This window comes from Musa acuminata, chromosome BXJ3-5, assembly GCF_036884655.1.
Source record: "Musa acuminata AAA Group cultivar baxijiao chromosome BXJ3-5, Cavendish_Baxijiao_AAA, whole genome shotgun sequence".
Taxonomy (NCBI): Eukaryota; Viridiplantae; Streptophyta; class Magnoliopsida; order Zingiberales; family Musaceae; genus Musa; species Musa acuminata.
Genome location: NC_088353.1, coordinates 43,648,596 through 43,666,657, shown reverse-complemented (window position 1 = coordinate 43,666,657; position 18,062 = coordinate 43,648,596). Strand labels below are relative to the sequence as shown.

At 36.2% G+C, this 18,062-nt stretch overlaps 1 protein-coding gene across 3 annotated transcripts in view; it reads right to left on the bottom strand.

The window, feature by feature from the left end:
- Nucleotides 1-1,833: 1,833 nt before the first annotated feature.
- LOC103986269 (E3 ubiquitin-protein ligase UPL6) overlaps nucleotides 1,834-18,062 on the bottom strand; it is a 34,352-nt gene continuing 18,123 nt past the window's right edge. For 2 of the 3 annotated variants that reach the window (XM_065152232.1, XM_065152233.1), the window contains exons 8-28: nucleotides 13,178-13,360; nucleotides 12,657-12,824; nucleotides 11,224-11,296; nucleotides 10,058-10,158; nucleotides 9,642-9,946; nucleotides 9,417-9,513; nucleotides 9,100-9,240; nucleotides 8,882-8,968; nucleotides 8,713-8,799; nucleotides 8,370-8,510; nucleotides 8,136-8,261; nucleotides 7,483-7,581; nucleotides 4,847-4,914; nucleotides 4,307-4,373; nucleotides 3,396-3,566; nucleotides 3,236-3,325; nucleotides 2,966-3,046; nucleotides 2,769-2,842; nucleotides 2,463-2,534; nucleotides 2,266-2,358; nucleotides 1,834-2,111 (exon numbers count right to left, since the gene is read on the bottom strand). In XM_065152232.1, coding sequence (XP_065008304.1) covers nucleotides 2,045-2,111; nucleotides 2,266-2,358; nucleotides 2,463-2,534; nucleotides 2,769-2,842; nucleotides 2,966-3,046; nucleotides 3,236-3,325; nucleotides 3,396-3,566; nucleotides 4,307-4,373; nucleotides 4,847-4,914; nucleotides 7,483-7,581; nucleotides 8,136-8,261; nucleotides 8,370-8,510; nucleotides 8,713-8,799; nucleotides 8,882-8,968; nucleotides 9,100-9,240; nucleotides 9,417-9,513; nucleotides 9,642-9,946; nucleotides 10,058-10,158; nucleotides 11,224-11,296; nucleotides 12,657-12,824; nucleotides 13,178-13,360 — 2,391 coding nt within the window. In that variant the 3' untranslated portion in view covers nucleotides 1,834-2,044. Of the gene's footprint in view, nucleotides 2,112-2,265; nucleotides 2,359-2,462; nucleotides 2,535-2,768; nucleotides 2,843-2,965; nucleotides 3,047-3,235; nucleotides 3,326-3,395; nucleotides 3,567-4,306; nucleotides 4,374-4,846; nucleotides 4,915-7,482; nucleotides 7,582-8,135; nucleotides 8,262-8,369; nucleotides 8,511-8,712; nucleotides 8,800-8,881; nucleotides 8,969-9,099; nucleotides 9,241-9,416; nucleotides 9,514-9,641; nucleotides 9,947-10,057; nucleotides 10,159-11,223; nucleotides 11,297-12,656; nucleotides 12,825-13,177; nucleotides 13,361-15,369; nucleotides 15,482-18,062 lie in introns of all 3 variants that reach the window. The other variant, XM_065152234.1, reaches the window with a different exon arrangement.

Genomic DNA, 18,062 nt, shown 5'->3' with positions numbered 1-18,062 from the left:
TCGACCCAGTTAGAATTACCATGCCTATGAATGGATGCCATAACTTTTAGAAGACTAGCACAATGAATCGGATGAACCACTTGGAACTTATTTGAACTGTTTTCAGCTGATTTATCTTTTTTTCGAGCAATATCAGCTGCTTTTAGCTAATTTCGTTTGGACCTAATTTGCTTCAACCAACTTGGTTTGGTCCTAGTTGCTTTCAGCAAACCTTGTCCAGTGCTGATTGGCTTGATTTTGTTTTGATTTCGAAGAGGCCTTTTGTGAACTTTTAGAATTTGTCAATCAATACAGGCCTATAAACAGATATTACAACCCTTTAAACATCAGCAAAAGGGAACCAGTGAGGTTTGATTGGAACCGTGAACTTATTCAAACCATTTGTCAGCTGATATTATCATGTTTGGCCAATTTTTGCTGGTTTTAGCTAATTTTGCTTGGACCCGATTTGCTTCTACCAACTTGGTTAGTTCCCAGATGCTTTCAGCCAACCTTGGGCAGTACTGATTGACTGATTTTGCTTTGATCTTGTCTTTTGTTCCTTTCAACCAAAATTGGTTCAGCAAAAAATGGAAACGGTGGGCCATATATGTGACTCGTCAATTCTCACAATCTGCATTGTTCCAATATAAGATTAGTTTTGATACATTTCCTGATGAAAGTTGTCCATTCAAGTCCATAGTTGGTGTGTCATATATTACTAAGTTCTGACAGAAAATAATACGTAGAACAACTACATTTGGATGTGAAAGAGACCTCGTCTTTTGTATGCCTTGAAGAGGCTTATTTAATATATAAGTTTGGACATCTGGTTTTGAAGATTTGGTTCTTAGAGGCTCAAAAACTTAAGAAACTCGTTTTTTTTTTTTTTGCCTATGGTGAGCATTATAAATAATGGCACAGTTCAAATTGACTTGATCTGGATTCAATTGATCTTTTGCTATGTCCCTATCTGTGCTAGCATTTGCTTAGAATCTTAACTTCATGCCCCTCAGGAAACAAAAAAAAAAAAAAAAAAAAAAAAAAAAAAAAAACACGACTAAAGTGAGATTCTTATTGACCCTCTAAAACGGCACTGAATATATGAGGGAAAAGCCATTCTACTGTCAAAATTGTCTAAGAGAGCTGATGGGATCTAACCTATGTCAAATAAGCTTCTGCTTTCTGATTCCCCTGTTGCAAGTACATAAACATTGTGTTCTAATGCATATTTATATGTTAAATCTATTATCTGGAAACTATGAGGACTAGGATATTTTTGCTGACCTTTGGCTGATTTTAGTCATCACTTCTCAAAGTATTTGCATCATAGAGTTATTGCATTTAACAGCTGTCGTTTTAAACTAGAATGCAAGTCGACTGAAGTTGACGTCCTTACGTTCTTCCAGCTTGTAGTGTAGATGCATATAGATTGGTGATGGAGAAAAAAAAAATATTTTAGAAAAAAAATAAGGTAAGGATTTGAATTAAAAAATTTACATATTCTCTCTTCTAGTTTCTCACCATGGGATTCGGGCTTTATATTGATGTACTTGTTGTGTTTGTCAGCTGTTTGCTATTTGAATTGATCAAACAAAAAAAGTGTTTTTTTTGACACTAACGAACATAATCCATCTAATTTTACGATCTTATGTTCAGGTGGTCTACCTGAGATGACTACACGTACACTAACATTTTGTCATCGTCCATGGTGACTACACCCACTGGCCTTTTCTTTTCTTTGCAGATAAAATGATCACTATAATTAATTATTCTCCATTTTAGGTTAATAATTTGTTCAGTTCAGCAAAATTTCTAACTGGCGGAATATGATACGGGGGGGGGGGGGGTGGGTGACTATCAAATTTACATGCTGCATGTAATGGACTCGTAACGGACACAGATGTTTGACCATTTCCACTTGGTTGTTATGTAACAAATTCTGTGTGCAAGCCCGGGGGAGGAGGGTACGTCTATACAACTGTGCAGGCTACTCACAACCATCTATTTACAGATTCTGCCTCCTCTTCCATTCTACAACTGTGCAGGCAGCAGGGATCGTTCATCAACTCAAATCAAAACCGGCATCTGCACTTATAGAGTAGATCAATTTGGTTCGCATTTGATCTTTACTGAACACCACCAGACACGTGAGCAAAAGAGAACGTTAGCCAAATTGATATTGATATCATCAAACACTATCTAAGCAAAAGAGTTTCTAATATGAACTTTAAAAAATAGAATTTCTCTGAGATGGATCTGCATAGGCAAAGTTATAAAGAAGACCTTGGATATGGTGGTAACTTCAGCAGATTCATGCAAGTGGCTGACGTTGGTAAGCGATCAAGATACTCTTGGGTGACATCCAAGGGAGCAGCCCTACAAATCAGCAAAAGCATCAATCACCACGTACCAAATGAATATGAACAGTTGAAAAAAGAACAAAAAAGAAAAGAAAAAAAGAATGAAAAACTAGAACAGACCTTTGTATGCAGAATTTCGGTTCAAGGTACTTGAAACCGAGAAGTGGACCTCTAGAACATCCAGTTACGAACCTGAAAAATTACACAACATGTTCTTTTTGTTTCAATCAGTTTCCAGAAGCAGTAATGATGAAATATAAATTTTTTTTTTCTCCATCCTTCCATTTACATTTTTTGACCGGTATGCAAAATGACCTACAGAACATATGTTGAAGAATTATATATATATATATATATATATATATATATATATATATATATATATATATATATATATGTAATTGCACAATATAAGGGAAAACTCACTTAAGAAATTTCTTCTGATACTCCAAAGAAAAGCTTTCGAGTACTTCCCAGAACATCTCAATGACTTGATGTTCCTGCAAAGATACCCAACATGAATGTTATAGGTGTGTCTATGATAATGCATCAGAGTGTACTGTAATTGCAATTTTCTTTTTCCGATCAAAAATCATATCATCTTGGATCAACTAAAATCTTACATGATGATATCCACCGGTATACTGGGTATTTGAACGCAGATCATCCACATTCATGCTTTCAAGCGACCCTGATATAAAAAGCTGAAAGAACACCAAGTCAATGTATAAGATTCCTCTTCTGATTGAATTCACTAGCTTGATTTTACCAACGTAGATTGTCAAACAAGAGATTTTAACTATGCTTGTACTCAAAACAAACCACATTAAATAATTCAAACAAAAATGTAGCAACAATAATGTACTGTAAAATGCTTTAGGTTAATGATGTACCTGAATTTCATGTTCATTGAACATTTCAATCCATTCCTTTTGTACAAGTTGTTGGAATCCTCGTAAAAAATGCAAGCTTTGAGTGCGAATCTGCACATTAAAAAGGTAAAGTTCCATACCAAAATCCTCTAAATCAGCCGAGGAATGGAATGAGTAGAACCTGATAATTTAGGCGATAATTTGCAACAAGATGAATGAAGGCAATAGCGTTGTCCTTGGTAACACGCAGATCTTTTCCACCAGGGATTAGCTCCTCTTCTGTTTGATCACCATATTCATTGTTTACAGCAACAAAATACAGTTCCAACTCTGAAACATCACCTTTATAATGCTGCACACATAAACCCCAAATTTGCAAACATGAGGGAAGCATCGGCAAAAACTAAAGTACAAAAAAGTAAGCCTATATAATTAACAACTGCTATGTGTTGGCAAGGAACAAGCTAAATAGCTTCAATTTAGGATACTTTGCCTAAAGTCCTTTTGCAGCATGACCATATAACTGAAGATAACATATAGCACACATAACTTTCCAAAAGTTCTACATGAACTCATCTCAAACAGGACCTGATTCATGAATGAGTTTCAATATGTTTTAAGATGTTTTCATAAATTTAAATGCCTTGAATTCTATTACATAGATGGTATATCAAAAACAGCAAGGCTGTAGAAACAACCAGTTCTAAGCTATATGGGTCCCATACAGGACCAATCAATCCATCCAGTACTTGAAACTTTAAATTGTATACATATCAGATCTTCGATAAAGAATATCTGTGTTGACATCTAGATATATTGAAGTTAAGACAACAATATATTGGATTTCTAAGGCATCACACCGAAATTATTTGTAACCAATATTCTCACTTTCTTCATAACCTTCCTTGATCAGATCTCAGTTCAAAAGATGAAAATTTAACATCGTTAATTATATGAACACCACAATTTATTAAAATGATGAATCTTAGAGGTAATAGTTGCATACTTAACAGAATTTAAAATATGATGTATCGTAGAGGTAATAGTTACATACTTAACAAAAGTAAAAGGAAACAATAGTAAAACCTTCACCTTTAAAAAGAGAAGGTGCCGATACAACTCTGGATCTAGTGAAGGCAAGTCATGCAAAAAGTTGCTCCTAATTGCCAGGAGATTAGCATTAGTCATATACGAAGTAATAATCAAATACAAGAAATCTTGATAAAAAATAATAGACAACCAACATGGGAGACTACATCAGGTGAACACCAAGTGAACACAAGTATCATAAGCAATCATATCACTAACTAAAGTAAACAAAGTATACGACTTCATCAGATTTTCATAAGCTTTTTCTTGAAATAATTTTCATAATCAATTTTGAGAGTAATATTTGAATAAGATTGTTAAGAAAGATTCTACTTTATGTATCGTATATTTTCAGTACTATAACATGGGAGACTACATCAGGTGAACACCAACAATATAGCATTATACCTCAAATGCCCAACAATGAAGGAAATTTCTAAAACAAATTATGAATAAAACAAAATTCAACTCATTCTTGCAAAACCACAATTTCCCCAGGAAAACAGAAGATGAACTAGTAAAATAAGGGTTTTGAAACCTTACTTCTCTTTCAATTTGCTAAGGAAGAATGTTGCAAATGGTATGTCCACAAGGATGCCCTCATACATAGCCTATAGAAAAGAAGTTCATGAGGTTTACAGAGCAGGCATATACAGATCACTGTAAGGAATTTTGGAAACTGACTGATGCTAAAAAAAAAAATAATAATAATAATTATGGTTTCAAATAACAGTTGGTATGGAGCAGTACCAGGCGATATTACCAGTACCAATTGGTATTTCTTTTTCCTTTTTCAAATAATACCAGATGGTACAGGTCAGCATACCACCAAATATACTGATAGATAGACATAACAAATAACAAACTAATGTTTAAATTCTTAGATAAGAATACCCAATAATATGATAAAAAGCTAGTAGCAGAGCAACAGAACCCCTAATTTTATAGAAACCTTCTAAAGTTGAAAATTTCATCAATACCCTCTCAAAGTTGTTCAATGCACATGTCTCGTGGTGGAACTTTAAAACCACGCCATCAGCAACTGGAAAATCAGCACAATGTTCCAATTGATAAACAATCCAAATGCCATACGCCAACACCTGCACACTGTACGTGTCGCACAGACAGCCACCTCCGTTTGGGACTCCTATCTCCTTCCTCCTCCGTCATCACTGCTTCCTGCCTTCCTCTTCTTGTCCACCTCCTTATCTTCTCCTACTTTCCCCCTTTCCTCCTCTCTTGCACTGCGGTGCATGCCAATGTCGTGCGTTGGTATGCCGGCACAGACTAGACCTTCCATTCATGGGCCAATGGGTCCAACACCCAAAATGTAGAATCTAGGTTCTAAACCTTATTGATATTGTTGGATCTTTTTTTAAATAAAAAATTCACTGTCCAGGAAATAAATTCCTTCAAAAATCTTCACTACACACAAAAAGTGTTTCCCAGTTTACAGGGTTAGTCACATATGGTCCCTGGTCACTCAAGTTGATCAGCAACAACACTCGTGAGGTTGGCGGCACCAATCTACCAGAGTTGTCAGCTACCACCAGCAGGTGGAGGTGTCGGCTCACAGCAATGGCCACTGCTAACAAGCCATGGTGTCAATGGCTTTGCCCGTTGCAACCTGCAGCCACCACCTGTTCCCTGGTGATGCAGATTCCAGTTTTTTAGCTGCACCAACCAGCAGGGGACAACTGCAACTGGTTGCATGTGGTCGCTTAAATAGACAACAAAATGTGGCCTGTGGCTGTGGACACTCCTCTCCTGGCAAGGTTGACTATCTGTTGGCCACCCCAACCAACTGGGAGGCCCTGGTAAGGTCACTGTCACTGGAAACGAGCTGACAATGGGTAAGTGGCATGACCATGAATTACTAGTGGTTAAGCAGGTCAATAAACAACAAGCCAAATTCGCCTTAAATAAAAGGTTGTAAACGAAAAAAAAGGGTATACATGGTTTTAAGAATTTGTCGCTGCCAACCCAATCAGCCAATCGCACCCAAGATCAATCATAGATAACCCGAAATGCCCCAAAGTATTCAATATATCAATTATCAAAAAAGTTGGAGCAACAATCAAATCATGATAGCATGTATATCAAATTGAAAATTTTTATTGTAGTCATACCATCAAAATTTCTCCCAACACACAGAACAATTGCTGAAAAGGATCTATGTAGCTGGCCCTCAACTACAGGGACCATGAATGAAAATGTAACCCATACTGATAGATACAGACCGGTACTTACACGTCTGACAACCAACTGAGCCGCAAACATGACATTTAGCCTGGTTCAATTTGATAAGTGTTGTACCGTTCAGTAAAATCGCTGTATCAAACACATTGGCCAGTAAGTAGACATGTACAAGTATCATTTTTTTCTAATTTCTTACAGTTGCCACATCTTTGTTTGTGTTATTTCTTCTTCTGCTTCTCTATTTCCTCTCTCCATTAAGAGTCTCTCTCCATCTGACATTCTCCCATCAGTATGTGACCATCTCCTTCACCACCTCCTTCCCTATTATCTGTTTCCCGTAGGTGAGGGTTTGGTATTGATGGTACCAACTCATGCCAAGAGTCAGTATGCCACCACGTATCAGTACCATACGGCTCCAACCACCAATCAATAGCAATATCAATATTAGATCGAGAATTTGATCCATAATTGGAACGTTGTGATTTGTTGCTGTTGTCGTAATATTATCACAAGTCAAAATAGTAAAAAATCATAAAAGCTAAGTTCAAACACAAATTTTAACTTTTTCAAGTATAAAGGAACCAATCATTTGAAAAATTAAGCATAATAATTAAAATTTTCTTCAGAAATTTAACATATTTATGTATTACACAAAATGTATGTACTTCTCCAGGACAAGTTGGACATGGTTTATCGATTTTCTAGAATCTGCATCTCACAGTTTACCCATTAACATAAAACAGAATGCTGAAGTGCTAGAAAAGATATGGATAGATGGCAAGCAGGCAACATTCCATCTGTCATAGTAAAATGCTGTCATGAGAGAGGTATTAAAAGAAAAAAAAAAAACTAAACCACAATTTCATTTCAGAAAATGCAAGATGACAGATGCAGCAAAAAGCAAACACAAAGAGGCACATAAATACTGAACGAACTTCTACAAGATGCAAAAAAGGGGCAGGAAAACATAATGAAAGTACCTTCCCGAGAAGAGTCCCAAGAAAATGGAAAAACTGAAGATGTTGTTTGTGAACTGATGCTGATCCAGGATTCGGGTACAGAAGATGATCGGGTGTTTCCTAAAACAGATTACAAGAGGAATGGAAAACACAAAATGAGAAAAGCACCAAGACAAAGAATACAAATCTGTTGTGCCCCCACTCTCACAATAAGATGTGTATTTTAGTTGAAGCTTTAACCCATCAAGAAATGTTAACATGATGCAAAAGATCTAGAAAAGCAAGTCGTAATCCTCATTTAGTTACCAATTTATTGGTTCTCTTCCTAACGCCAATTCACATATTGCATATAATATTTTTAGTTTCTTTCGTTGTCAATTAATGTATGGGCAAAAGTTATGTATCTAAAAGCAACATTGTTGCCATATTCTGAACATTGCAAAGTTCACATAAGAACCATTCAAGATCACCATACTCCTGTAGTCCAAATTTATCTTTATAATCTAGCTCAACTACCAGCTTCACCATTTTAATATCCAGCTATTCTCGATCAAGAAGTGGCAAATCAGTTATTAGCATGTTTTTGATATTATTGTCATGCATTACCTTTGTAAAGAAGAAAGACTAAAAGAAATATTACTGACAACAAAGAGGTGCAAAACTAGACCACAAACCTTGAATAGCCCAAACTGGACATCAAAAGCAGCCTGGATTATGTTCTCCATAAAATCTTTAAAAATTCCACCACCATCAACCCCAGGCTCCTCAACTCCAAATTCATTAACAAAAGATATCCGAATCTGCAGGCATCAACAAATTTCAAGAGAATCAAATTCATTGAGTTATTCAACTACTGCATTGACATTCCATTGTCTCATCAAATAAGTTATAAGTTGTAAGCAACATACTGGTCCTCTAAGATCATCCTCAGATAATGTACTCAGCTGCTCGAAAGCATCTTCAAGTACTCGATTTCTTCTTATTTTGAAAGTGAGTCTAGTTAAACCAGGATGAGCTCCACTTCTTTGTCTAGAAGCCACTAACTCTGACTGAGGCACGAGATGAATTTGAATTAGAAATAAAAAATTTATCAAAGTTGTCTAATTCAGGTCATCGATATCAACAGTTTGCATGCAACTCTATTAAGTTGCGATTTCATGCAATCCAGTGAATAAGTTATTAATGAAAAATCCTTAGCAACTTCCAAATTTAATAGGTAAAACAGAAGTGTTTTAGCATTTATAGACATACAGTGAAAATTTCGACCCTGCTTGTAAATGGCACTAAGAATGGAGCTTGTTTTAATATATCAGACGCTCGAGTATTTCCAAGTAAGGCCTGGTGAAAGAAAGAACTGTGTGAATCAAGCTTCCAAAGAGAAAGGGAAAAGGAAACTAGGAAAAGAGACAAAAAAACTCACCTGAGAAACAAAAGTTTTACTCCTTGCTTCTTGAAGATGGAAATCGTCAGCAGACATGAACTGCCTTCTACTGTTCCAGTCTTGCAACTGCATTACATTTAAAATCAAAAGAAAATAATATATTACAAAATAATCTCTGTTTAGACAACCAACACAAATCTTCCATCATGAAATAAAGATTATTATTGTACAAAAATTCAAAATAAAACAAAAAAAACCTGGCTCAGAAGCTCAGACATTGCAACCCTGGCTTTACGGTTAATTAGTTCCACAGACAGCTTCTTGTCACCTGGAAGAGATCTAGATGAATTTTGAGACGACACGTGCCCATTTATTGTCCATAGGAGCTGCCATAAGGCCTGTCGAAATAAATCATGCCAACATTAATACCGAAGTGTTATGGTCTCACAGGGATCAAGTGCAACAGTACAACATAAATGGTAATTTTAAACATAAAATGTAATGTGTTATGTAGTTCCCAACAAACAAAACAGCAAAAATAGAAGTGGTGTGTTAAATTAACGGCAGAAAATACCTGCTTTATAATGATAACCAAAGATGGAATATCCTTTATTTTAACTGGTGTTTCCTGCTCATAGAATTCTTCAGTATCAACAAACTTTAGCATGTGCCTAAAGAACACAAGAGTTAGTAACAAAAAGAACTTGCTAGTTATGATGATAAAGAAATAGCATAAACACAAATGAACTTAAAAAATATTTATCGAATGTGTCACCATAAATACAATCAACAGCCTTACTTGTACAAAGGGCAAAAAACTGCCAGAGGCAACAGCCAACCTGGAGTATCTCCAGGTATATGCGCTGTGAGCTTAGAAGAGAATGACCATCTTTGATTCTCATGGCATCTCTTTATATAATTCCAAAGAGCAGGAAGAAGCTCAGTTCTGTAGGCTAGTAGGGTCATGATGAGTTCATGAGGCAGCGTACAGAATGTAACATGAAGAAAAGTGCAAACAGCACTTATTGCTTCCACTTCTATATTAGATGGCCAAGTCTTATCAGAATAACCAGTTGGACATGTAGCTTTTAACAAAGCATTCACCTGAATAACACATCAGTCTCAGCTTCAGAAAGATATAATTAGCCATATATGCCAAGAAGAATGGGTTCAGAGAGGGTGCTTTCACGAGACATGATCACAAGATTTGCCTACCAAATGCTGTAAAAGGCATGAATCTATTGAACTGGATATCTGCTTCTGTAAATCTGGACTTAGAACTTCATCATCCATTGTTAATTCATCATCAACTGGTTCTGAATATTCCTTGCAGATATCAGTTGTTGCAAGCAAAAAGAAGTAAAAAGAAGGTGATAAGAAACAATAAAGCAGTAAATGCCATAACAAAGCTTGACAGCAACATTAATCTATCAAAATTGGCCATTAAAAAGCACTACAAGTACACTGATTAGCCTTTCCTTGAAGATCATGAGTCTTGATCCTCTAAATAACATGGACGACAAATTAATCAGCAAAAGAGAGCCCACGTAGCCAGTACAGTACTTAGAGCATGGCATGTACCAGTGGAACGACATGGTAGCCTTTGCTAGTGTTTTTATTTGGATCTCCCTGCAAATATCACTCTAAAGCTATCTAATGCTTGCTTTCAAGTCCAAAACCAATAGACCCAAAAATTATCGTATTTGACATCTATGCAGCAACAGAAATAGGATTCCTAATATTGTATTAAAATGGCATCAACAAACGACAAAATATAGATGATTTAGATCATTCACTAAACATCTCCAAGTCATTTAAAAAAGCCCTTCATTCCAGATTAATCATTCATTTTTAATTTAGATAGAAGAAACTTTCTAGTACAGGTTGTTTCCTTTATGCTGTTGAAATAATAGCACGTCCTAGACAACTACATATCACAATAACTATATTCTATTTGCAAAGAAATATTTCCACAAGATAAACGTGACTTTCACTATGCAATCCATAGAATCCTCAAAATGTAGAATGTTCAGTAGATGTCAGTGGGCATGGTCAGCTTCACAGATTTTCGGTCTCACGGGCTTGGCTCAGTCAGGATTTAGCTCAGGCCACTTGGAAACACAAAAAAATTATTTGCCCTAAGAATAAATCAGAAGTCTATCTAATGACTGTAAGAGAACCATAATTATTCATGAAATAAATTGTGAAGTGCAAAATATGATTCATGGAATTATGATATTATGTTGAGTTGCTTAGCATAATTTGATACTTTGAACATGAGAAGAATTACAACAAAATCATCCCAAATTTAATCAATGAAAAGCCAACAGCAGCACGTACAATTATAAATCTTCACCGATGGAAATACAAAAATCACTTACTTTGTACAGGTGACGAGTCCACTGAAGGCAATACTTCCAATAAAAATGTCGAAACAGTCAGAAAATCAATTGCCTGATTAAGGAAATAAAAAAAAAGAATTTTTCAATATAATAACTCAATACCAAGATAAAAATTATCGTATTCTCAAAATCAATCATGCTATCAATATAGAACCGAAAGGACAGTCGATATACTATGCAAACCAACAAGGACGACATACATTTTCATGGAGTAAAAGTCTTAAAGCAAAGTATATTTTCATGGAGTAAAAGTTTTAAAGCAAAGCATACCAACAGTCTAACACGGAACTTGATACAATACAAAGGGACAGCAAAAGATGCAGAAGAACAAATGCACATGGCAATACAAATTCAGAAACTGGATCAGGAAAATTGTCCAAAAAGGATTGATCATAATGACAAAATTCATGGACAAACTATATTAATGTAAAATTAAATTTGTAGAACAACAAGCCATCATGTCCCAAGCATTTGGGGTCCGCCACATGGATCATTTCCCACTACTGAGTTTTGTATAGGTAATCCCACTAGTTAACACAAAAGCATAAAAAATACTACAACAAGCTATTTGTATATGAATCCAAAAAGGATTCATCATAATGACAGAATTCGTACACAAACTATATTAATGTAAAATTAAATTTGTACAACAACAAGCCATCATGTACCAACCATTTGGGGTCCACACATGGATCATTTCCCATTATTGAGCTTTGCATATGTAGTGCCTCTAGTTAAATCAAAAGCATAAATATTACAGATTCTAGTATTTATGCACAAACTATATTTAAGTCCAATTATATCGCCTTCCCTTTCTCTTCATACGCTAATACTAACATAGCATCTACAAGTCTCCTTCAGATGTATTTATACCATCTTGCATGATTCTCTCACATTTTATAATCTACAGGTGATTTTTCCCATCTTTAATCAACTCACTCGTCCAACATAACATCTATAAGTCTCCTTTGAATCTATTTATACCATCTTGCATGTAACCCTACATATTCACCTTAATATTCTCATATTAACTACAATTACTACACAAACTTTTTTGTGAATATTGTTATTTAACCATCCAACACCTGAATTCATAAAGCACGATTACTCTACAAATACATTTTCATCAATATTTAGATGATGCTCCCACCAGTGATGAATATGGTGATGGTTAACATATGCAACCTTATCCCCACAAATAGAGATGCTCATGTGATTGGATCCCTGGTCACCCAGATGTTGTACCACGACTCACCTTCATCATGTTGGATACCAGATCCAAGATATCCACAACTTTTTGCTTGCAAGAATTTTATAAAAAACAGTTCACAAATATACAAATCAAGACAATTGACCTTAACTATGAAAGAACGGTTCAAGGTTTTAAAAGGTACAAATTTCATAAGACTTACTGTATGATAAGTAGAGCTTGGATCAGATAAAACAACTCCAGCAACTTCAAGTAAATTCCCAAGTAAGCATGCATGACCAGGATATTCTTGTAATATATCATCCGGAAGGACACCAGCATGACTAGGCAAAAAATTGGCCATTTGATGAATATAATACCTGCCTAAACCCTTGGACCGAAAAAGGGGAAAAAATAAGAACTAGTGAAGAACATGAGATAAAAGTAATCACTAGAAAGCTAGAGGAACAAATACTGATCATTCAAGCAATAAAAGAGCTTTATAGGTATCTAAATACTCTAAAAAGATACACATTATAATCACATACTGGCAATTAAAGAGCTACGTAGATTTTTTTAATGCACATCAGCACATAGTCACATACTTAAACTAAAACCAAATTAAAATTAACAAAACTAAGAAGTGATTCAATTTCATCCTAAACTATTTCAACAATATCTTCATCCAGCTTTCATAGTCAAAGCACCTTTCTATGACCTTCCTAAGGCACTTTGAAGAACTACCTCTTTGAAAAATGGCAAATGATGCCACAGAAAGGGAATGGAAAGAATTTGCAATGAAAAACTCCATCTCGGATCTGCATTTGAACATTGGCATGGTTGCTGACCAACATGCGAAACAAGACTGATAAGAACATGCTCCAACGCAGATGCACTAACATGAAGCTCAGGAGATTTCACGTCTTGCTGCATAAATGAAATATCACTCTCTTAGTTGAATTAAGCAGATATCACTTATAAGTATTATGCAAATTTTTTTCCTCGTGAAATGGCATGGATCTATTAAGGATCACATATACACAGCACTGCAATCCTATGTAAACCATAAAATGCAACAGTCTAGTGGCAAATATTATGCAATTCAAAGATCTAATTATTTCAGGATCATTCACCACAAAAGCCTCAAAGGAACCACATGAAAATTTTCAAGCTCCACTATCAAGAAAGTTCGAAGAGATTGACATTTAAAAGGAATAAACTAGTGGATCGACCACCTTTTCCATGAACTTATTCTAGAACAACAATATTCATTACAGAGAAGCACATATACAAGAAATTGTGTGAAACAAAAACAACATTAGAAAAAAAGAATGATCAATCAGAAGTGGCAACAAGACATGCTATGATGCAATGTGAGAATAACACCTGGAACACCTTACCAAGGACACGAGACAAGAGGCTAAAGGTAGTAAAATTATTGAAACAAGAACGCAATGAAATGCAATAAACACAGAAAAATTATGCTGAATAATGGTGTAAACACAGGTAAACAATAACCATATCATTCTAATCATCTTTCAGTAATCATACACAAATGCCAAGCGGTTTATTGGAAATCAGTTTGCTAAAATCCACCATTGGCAAGCAACATCAGAACTCCATATACAACATGCAGACATGGGAAAATTTTGAAGAAAAAAAAAGTAGAAGAAGTGCAAGAAATTGCCTATTTTCTGAGGTCATAGTTGTTCACCCTAACACTTGACCTTTGCCAAACTGAAAAACTAAGGTCAGGAGATGCTGATATTGCAAGACGGAAATCAACCAAAGTGCACAAAAAAACCAGAAATGAAAGTAACATATGCAAGCAACATTGAAAGAGGTTCATCCAACATCTTCTGACATTCCATTTCTTGTTATGAATTGATGACTATCTTCTCAATTTTAAGATACCACAACTTAATGCACGTACCCTCTCATGTTTACCAATACTTCTGTATCTACTGGCAAGTACAAAAAGCAATATAAAGCAAACAATCAAAATAACTGATTAAGTGTTTTATCTCGTGAAAATCATATTTCTTAAAAAATAGACATCTTATCTTTCTAGTGTTAGTACAACTCTTCTAACAAACTGTGTAATAAAACGGAGAGAATATCAACGTATAAATAGTTCATGTATACATAGGTACAACGTGCAAACTCAAGTAAAGATCAAAATGATGATAAACTTGATTCTAAGATGAAATTGAACATAACCACCAAACCAAGGAGAAAAGGTTTTTAAAAAATCTAGGAATCACTACAGTATCTTACAGCAAAAGAAATCTAAAAAATCAAAGATAAAATTTAGATCCCTCATCAATAAAACCATTCCAAATAAATTTTGCACGATAATCTCAACTTGAAAATATATCACCTGTTGAACTTAAAAGCTAGTAAATTTGTCATATGAGAAATGTATTGGCACTCAGGACAAAATAGAAATTACAGAGGAACACATTTTAATTCATGACACACCATCAAGACCACCAGCATATAATCAACTAAAGAGACCTACCTCCAGCATATAGCCAACGTATAAATAGTTCATGTATACATAGGTACAACGTGCAAACTCAAGTAAAGATCAAAATGATGATAAACTTGATTCTAAGATGAAATTGAACATAACCACCAAACCAAGGAGAAAAGGTTTTTAAAAAATCTAGGAATCACTACAGTATCTTACAGCAAAAGAAATCTAAAAAATCAAAGATAAAATTTAGATCCCTCATCAATAAAACCATTCCAAATAAATTTTGCACGATAATCTCAACTTGAAAATATATCACCTGTTGAACTTAAAAGCTAGTAAATTTGTCATATGAGAAATGTATTGGCACTCAGGACAAAATAGAAATTACAGAGGAACACATTTTAATTCATGACACACCATCAAGACCACCAGCATATAATCAACTAAAGAGACCTACCTCCAGCATATAGCCAATCAAGGAAACTTGTAGGAGAAGAGTTTTTTTGTGGAAATCTTGGAAGCCCAAAAATCCAACACTGAGACCTATAACAACTCCATGGACGCTTGTCCTAATACCCAAACAACTCCCTTAAAATAAAAGAAAGAAACATAAAATAAAAAGGCAAAAGTAAGATTTGACCTGATATAAATAAGGACGAATGAGGACGAAAATCATCAAAAATACATGAAAACAAATTTGAACTTGACTAAACCATAATTAAGATTTGACCTGATATAAATAAGGCAAAATTCAATCAGTCATCAAAACAAAGAAAAATTTGTAAGCCATAGATTCCATATGTATAAATCCTACTTTCTTGGTTATAAACCATTCTATCTTCTGTTTTTATTTTTTTGTTATAATTGAGCATTAAAAAATCACTCTAATCTGGATGAACATTAACCATTGAAACCTCCTATTTCTCTCTTGCATCAGCTACTATGTCATTTCATCTCTAATTCAGTCTCATTGGGAAAGGCAAAAATGTCAAAACCAGTGATTTAAAAAAGCGTTAGACGCTAAGGTCTCAAAACGCCTGAGGTGCTAGGCGCTTGTTTAAGCAAAGCGAAACGCTCTAAAATATAAAAATATATAATATAATTAAAAATATACTGTTAACAACATATTACTTAAGTTAGAAGAGGAGAAAAAAATATTCTCTAAAATATTAAAATATAAATAATAAATAATATAATTAAAAATATAATTATTTAAATTAAAAATATACTGTTAACAATATATTACTTAAAGTTAGAGGGGGGAGAAAAAATTGTTAATAGTAACAAAGGGATATAGCAGCAACGCTGTGAATGACAACAACGATAGTGATTTAATATACTGTTAATAATATATAACTTAAAGTTAGAGGGGGGAGAAAAAAATGTTAATAGTAATAGAGATAGCAACAGCGGCAACGGCGGAAGCTTCGGACAGTAGCAGTGATAGCAGCGAAAGTTGCAGACAGCAACAGCTGCAACGGCAGAAGCTGCGGACAATAGTGGTGAAAGTTGCAGATAGCAGCGGCGACGGTAGCGAAAGCTGCAAACAGCAACAGTGGCAGCGACAGAAGCTCCAAGGGCGTCTGTCGGTGGTGAAGGAACTTGCGGTCCTCTCCCTCGACAGTGGAAGGATGCGACAATAGAAGGAAGCTACGAGGGTCGTCGAACACGTCCGTCGACAACAAAGGAAGGCTCGGTCCGCTGCGTCTGTAGCGAAGGCAACGACAGGAAGTGTCGGCGGCAAAGGAAAAAGGAGCGATACGGTTCCTCGGGGTCGTGCAAGGTTGAAGCGTAGTTTTGAGTTAAGAAACTACGAACTGAACCAACCTTAAATCGGTTCGGTTCACTAATAAAGTCGGGCACTCGCCCGAAGCGACCAGCGCTTGTGTTCGGGCGAGCGCCCAGGCGGCGCCCCATTGAAGTGCGTCGCCTAGTGCACACATATGTCACGGACTTAGTTGGTTTTGCCTAAGTCGTGCGGCACCCCTGCGTGTCCGTCCGCAAAGGTCAGCCTCCCCGAAGCCTCCCATTGTCCCTTAGGACCACCAAAAGAGAGAACGGGTTAGAGAGAACGCCTCAATCGGGATCCACAAGCAAACATGTCCGAAAAACACTTCATTGACAATGCAAATTACAAACAAACTTTACAAGCTCTGAACAGTGGCACAACAAAGGGTAAAATGGTCCATTACAGACCGAAAAGCTCTCGAGCGTGTCCACATGACACAACCTTTATTTACAAACCTAAAGAGGCCACCAACCCAACTAAAATGGGACTATTATGCCTTCGGCCGCCCCTCTACATGTTGTACAAGGCATGAACATGCCAAAAGACACGGACATACATAAGCATTACATCAAACACCCTGTTTCGAAGTTTGTCCGTGACATTCTCCCCCACTTATCCCTTCGACGTCCTCGTCGAAGCCTTTGTGAACACTGCAACTCTTCGCCTTTGCTGATTCTTCAATCTTCTGCTCCAGCTGCAATGCGCCTCCTGGCTCCCAGTTGCTCTCCGCTGCTGTTTTTGAGTAGTTGAACTTTTGATCCGCCATGCTGCTTCAACTCGCTAATGACTCTGACTCTGGTGTGGGGTTGGCTGAGTTGTGTTGATCCTCGTTGATTCCTGCGGATCCACCAAAATGAAGGAAAAGACCATCCTTACTGCGCCAGTCTCTCAAAAATTCCACATGCTGCTTGAACTGGGTGGATGCTTATTGGAGCTTTAACGAGCATCGCCTCGCAAACTTCTGAAGTTTTGGGTCCTTCCTCCACAACATCTGCTCATTGACCCTTCTTTCAGTTAGTTGTCACATCCAAGTAGGTTCGCATCACTTCCGCTTTCGATTGGCATTTCGTTGGGAAATGAAGCGGACAATCTACTCTCAGTAGCACTGATCACCATTGGTGAGGATTTGAAAACTGTTGTCTTCCATTCTCTTCGAAGGGTCTTTGAACTTGTGCAGAGCTCCTCTGCTGGATAGATAAGAGAATTGGGGTACTCGGTTTCGCCCATTCTCTTAAGAGTTGAGAAGGCAAAGGTTACTTGACTTCGCCCGCCTCCTCGAGGTTGTACTTCATGCATCGAGCTGGTTACTGGCCTTCGCCTTCTCTTTGCTCACACTTCTGAAGCACTTGAAGTGTTTGCAC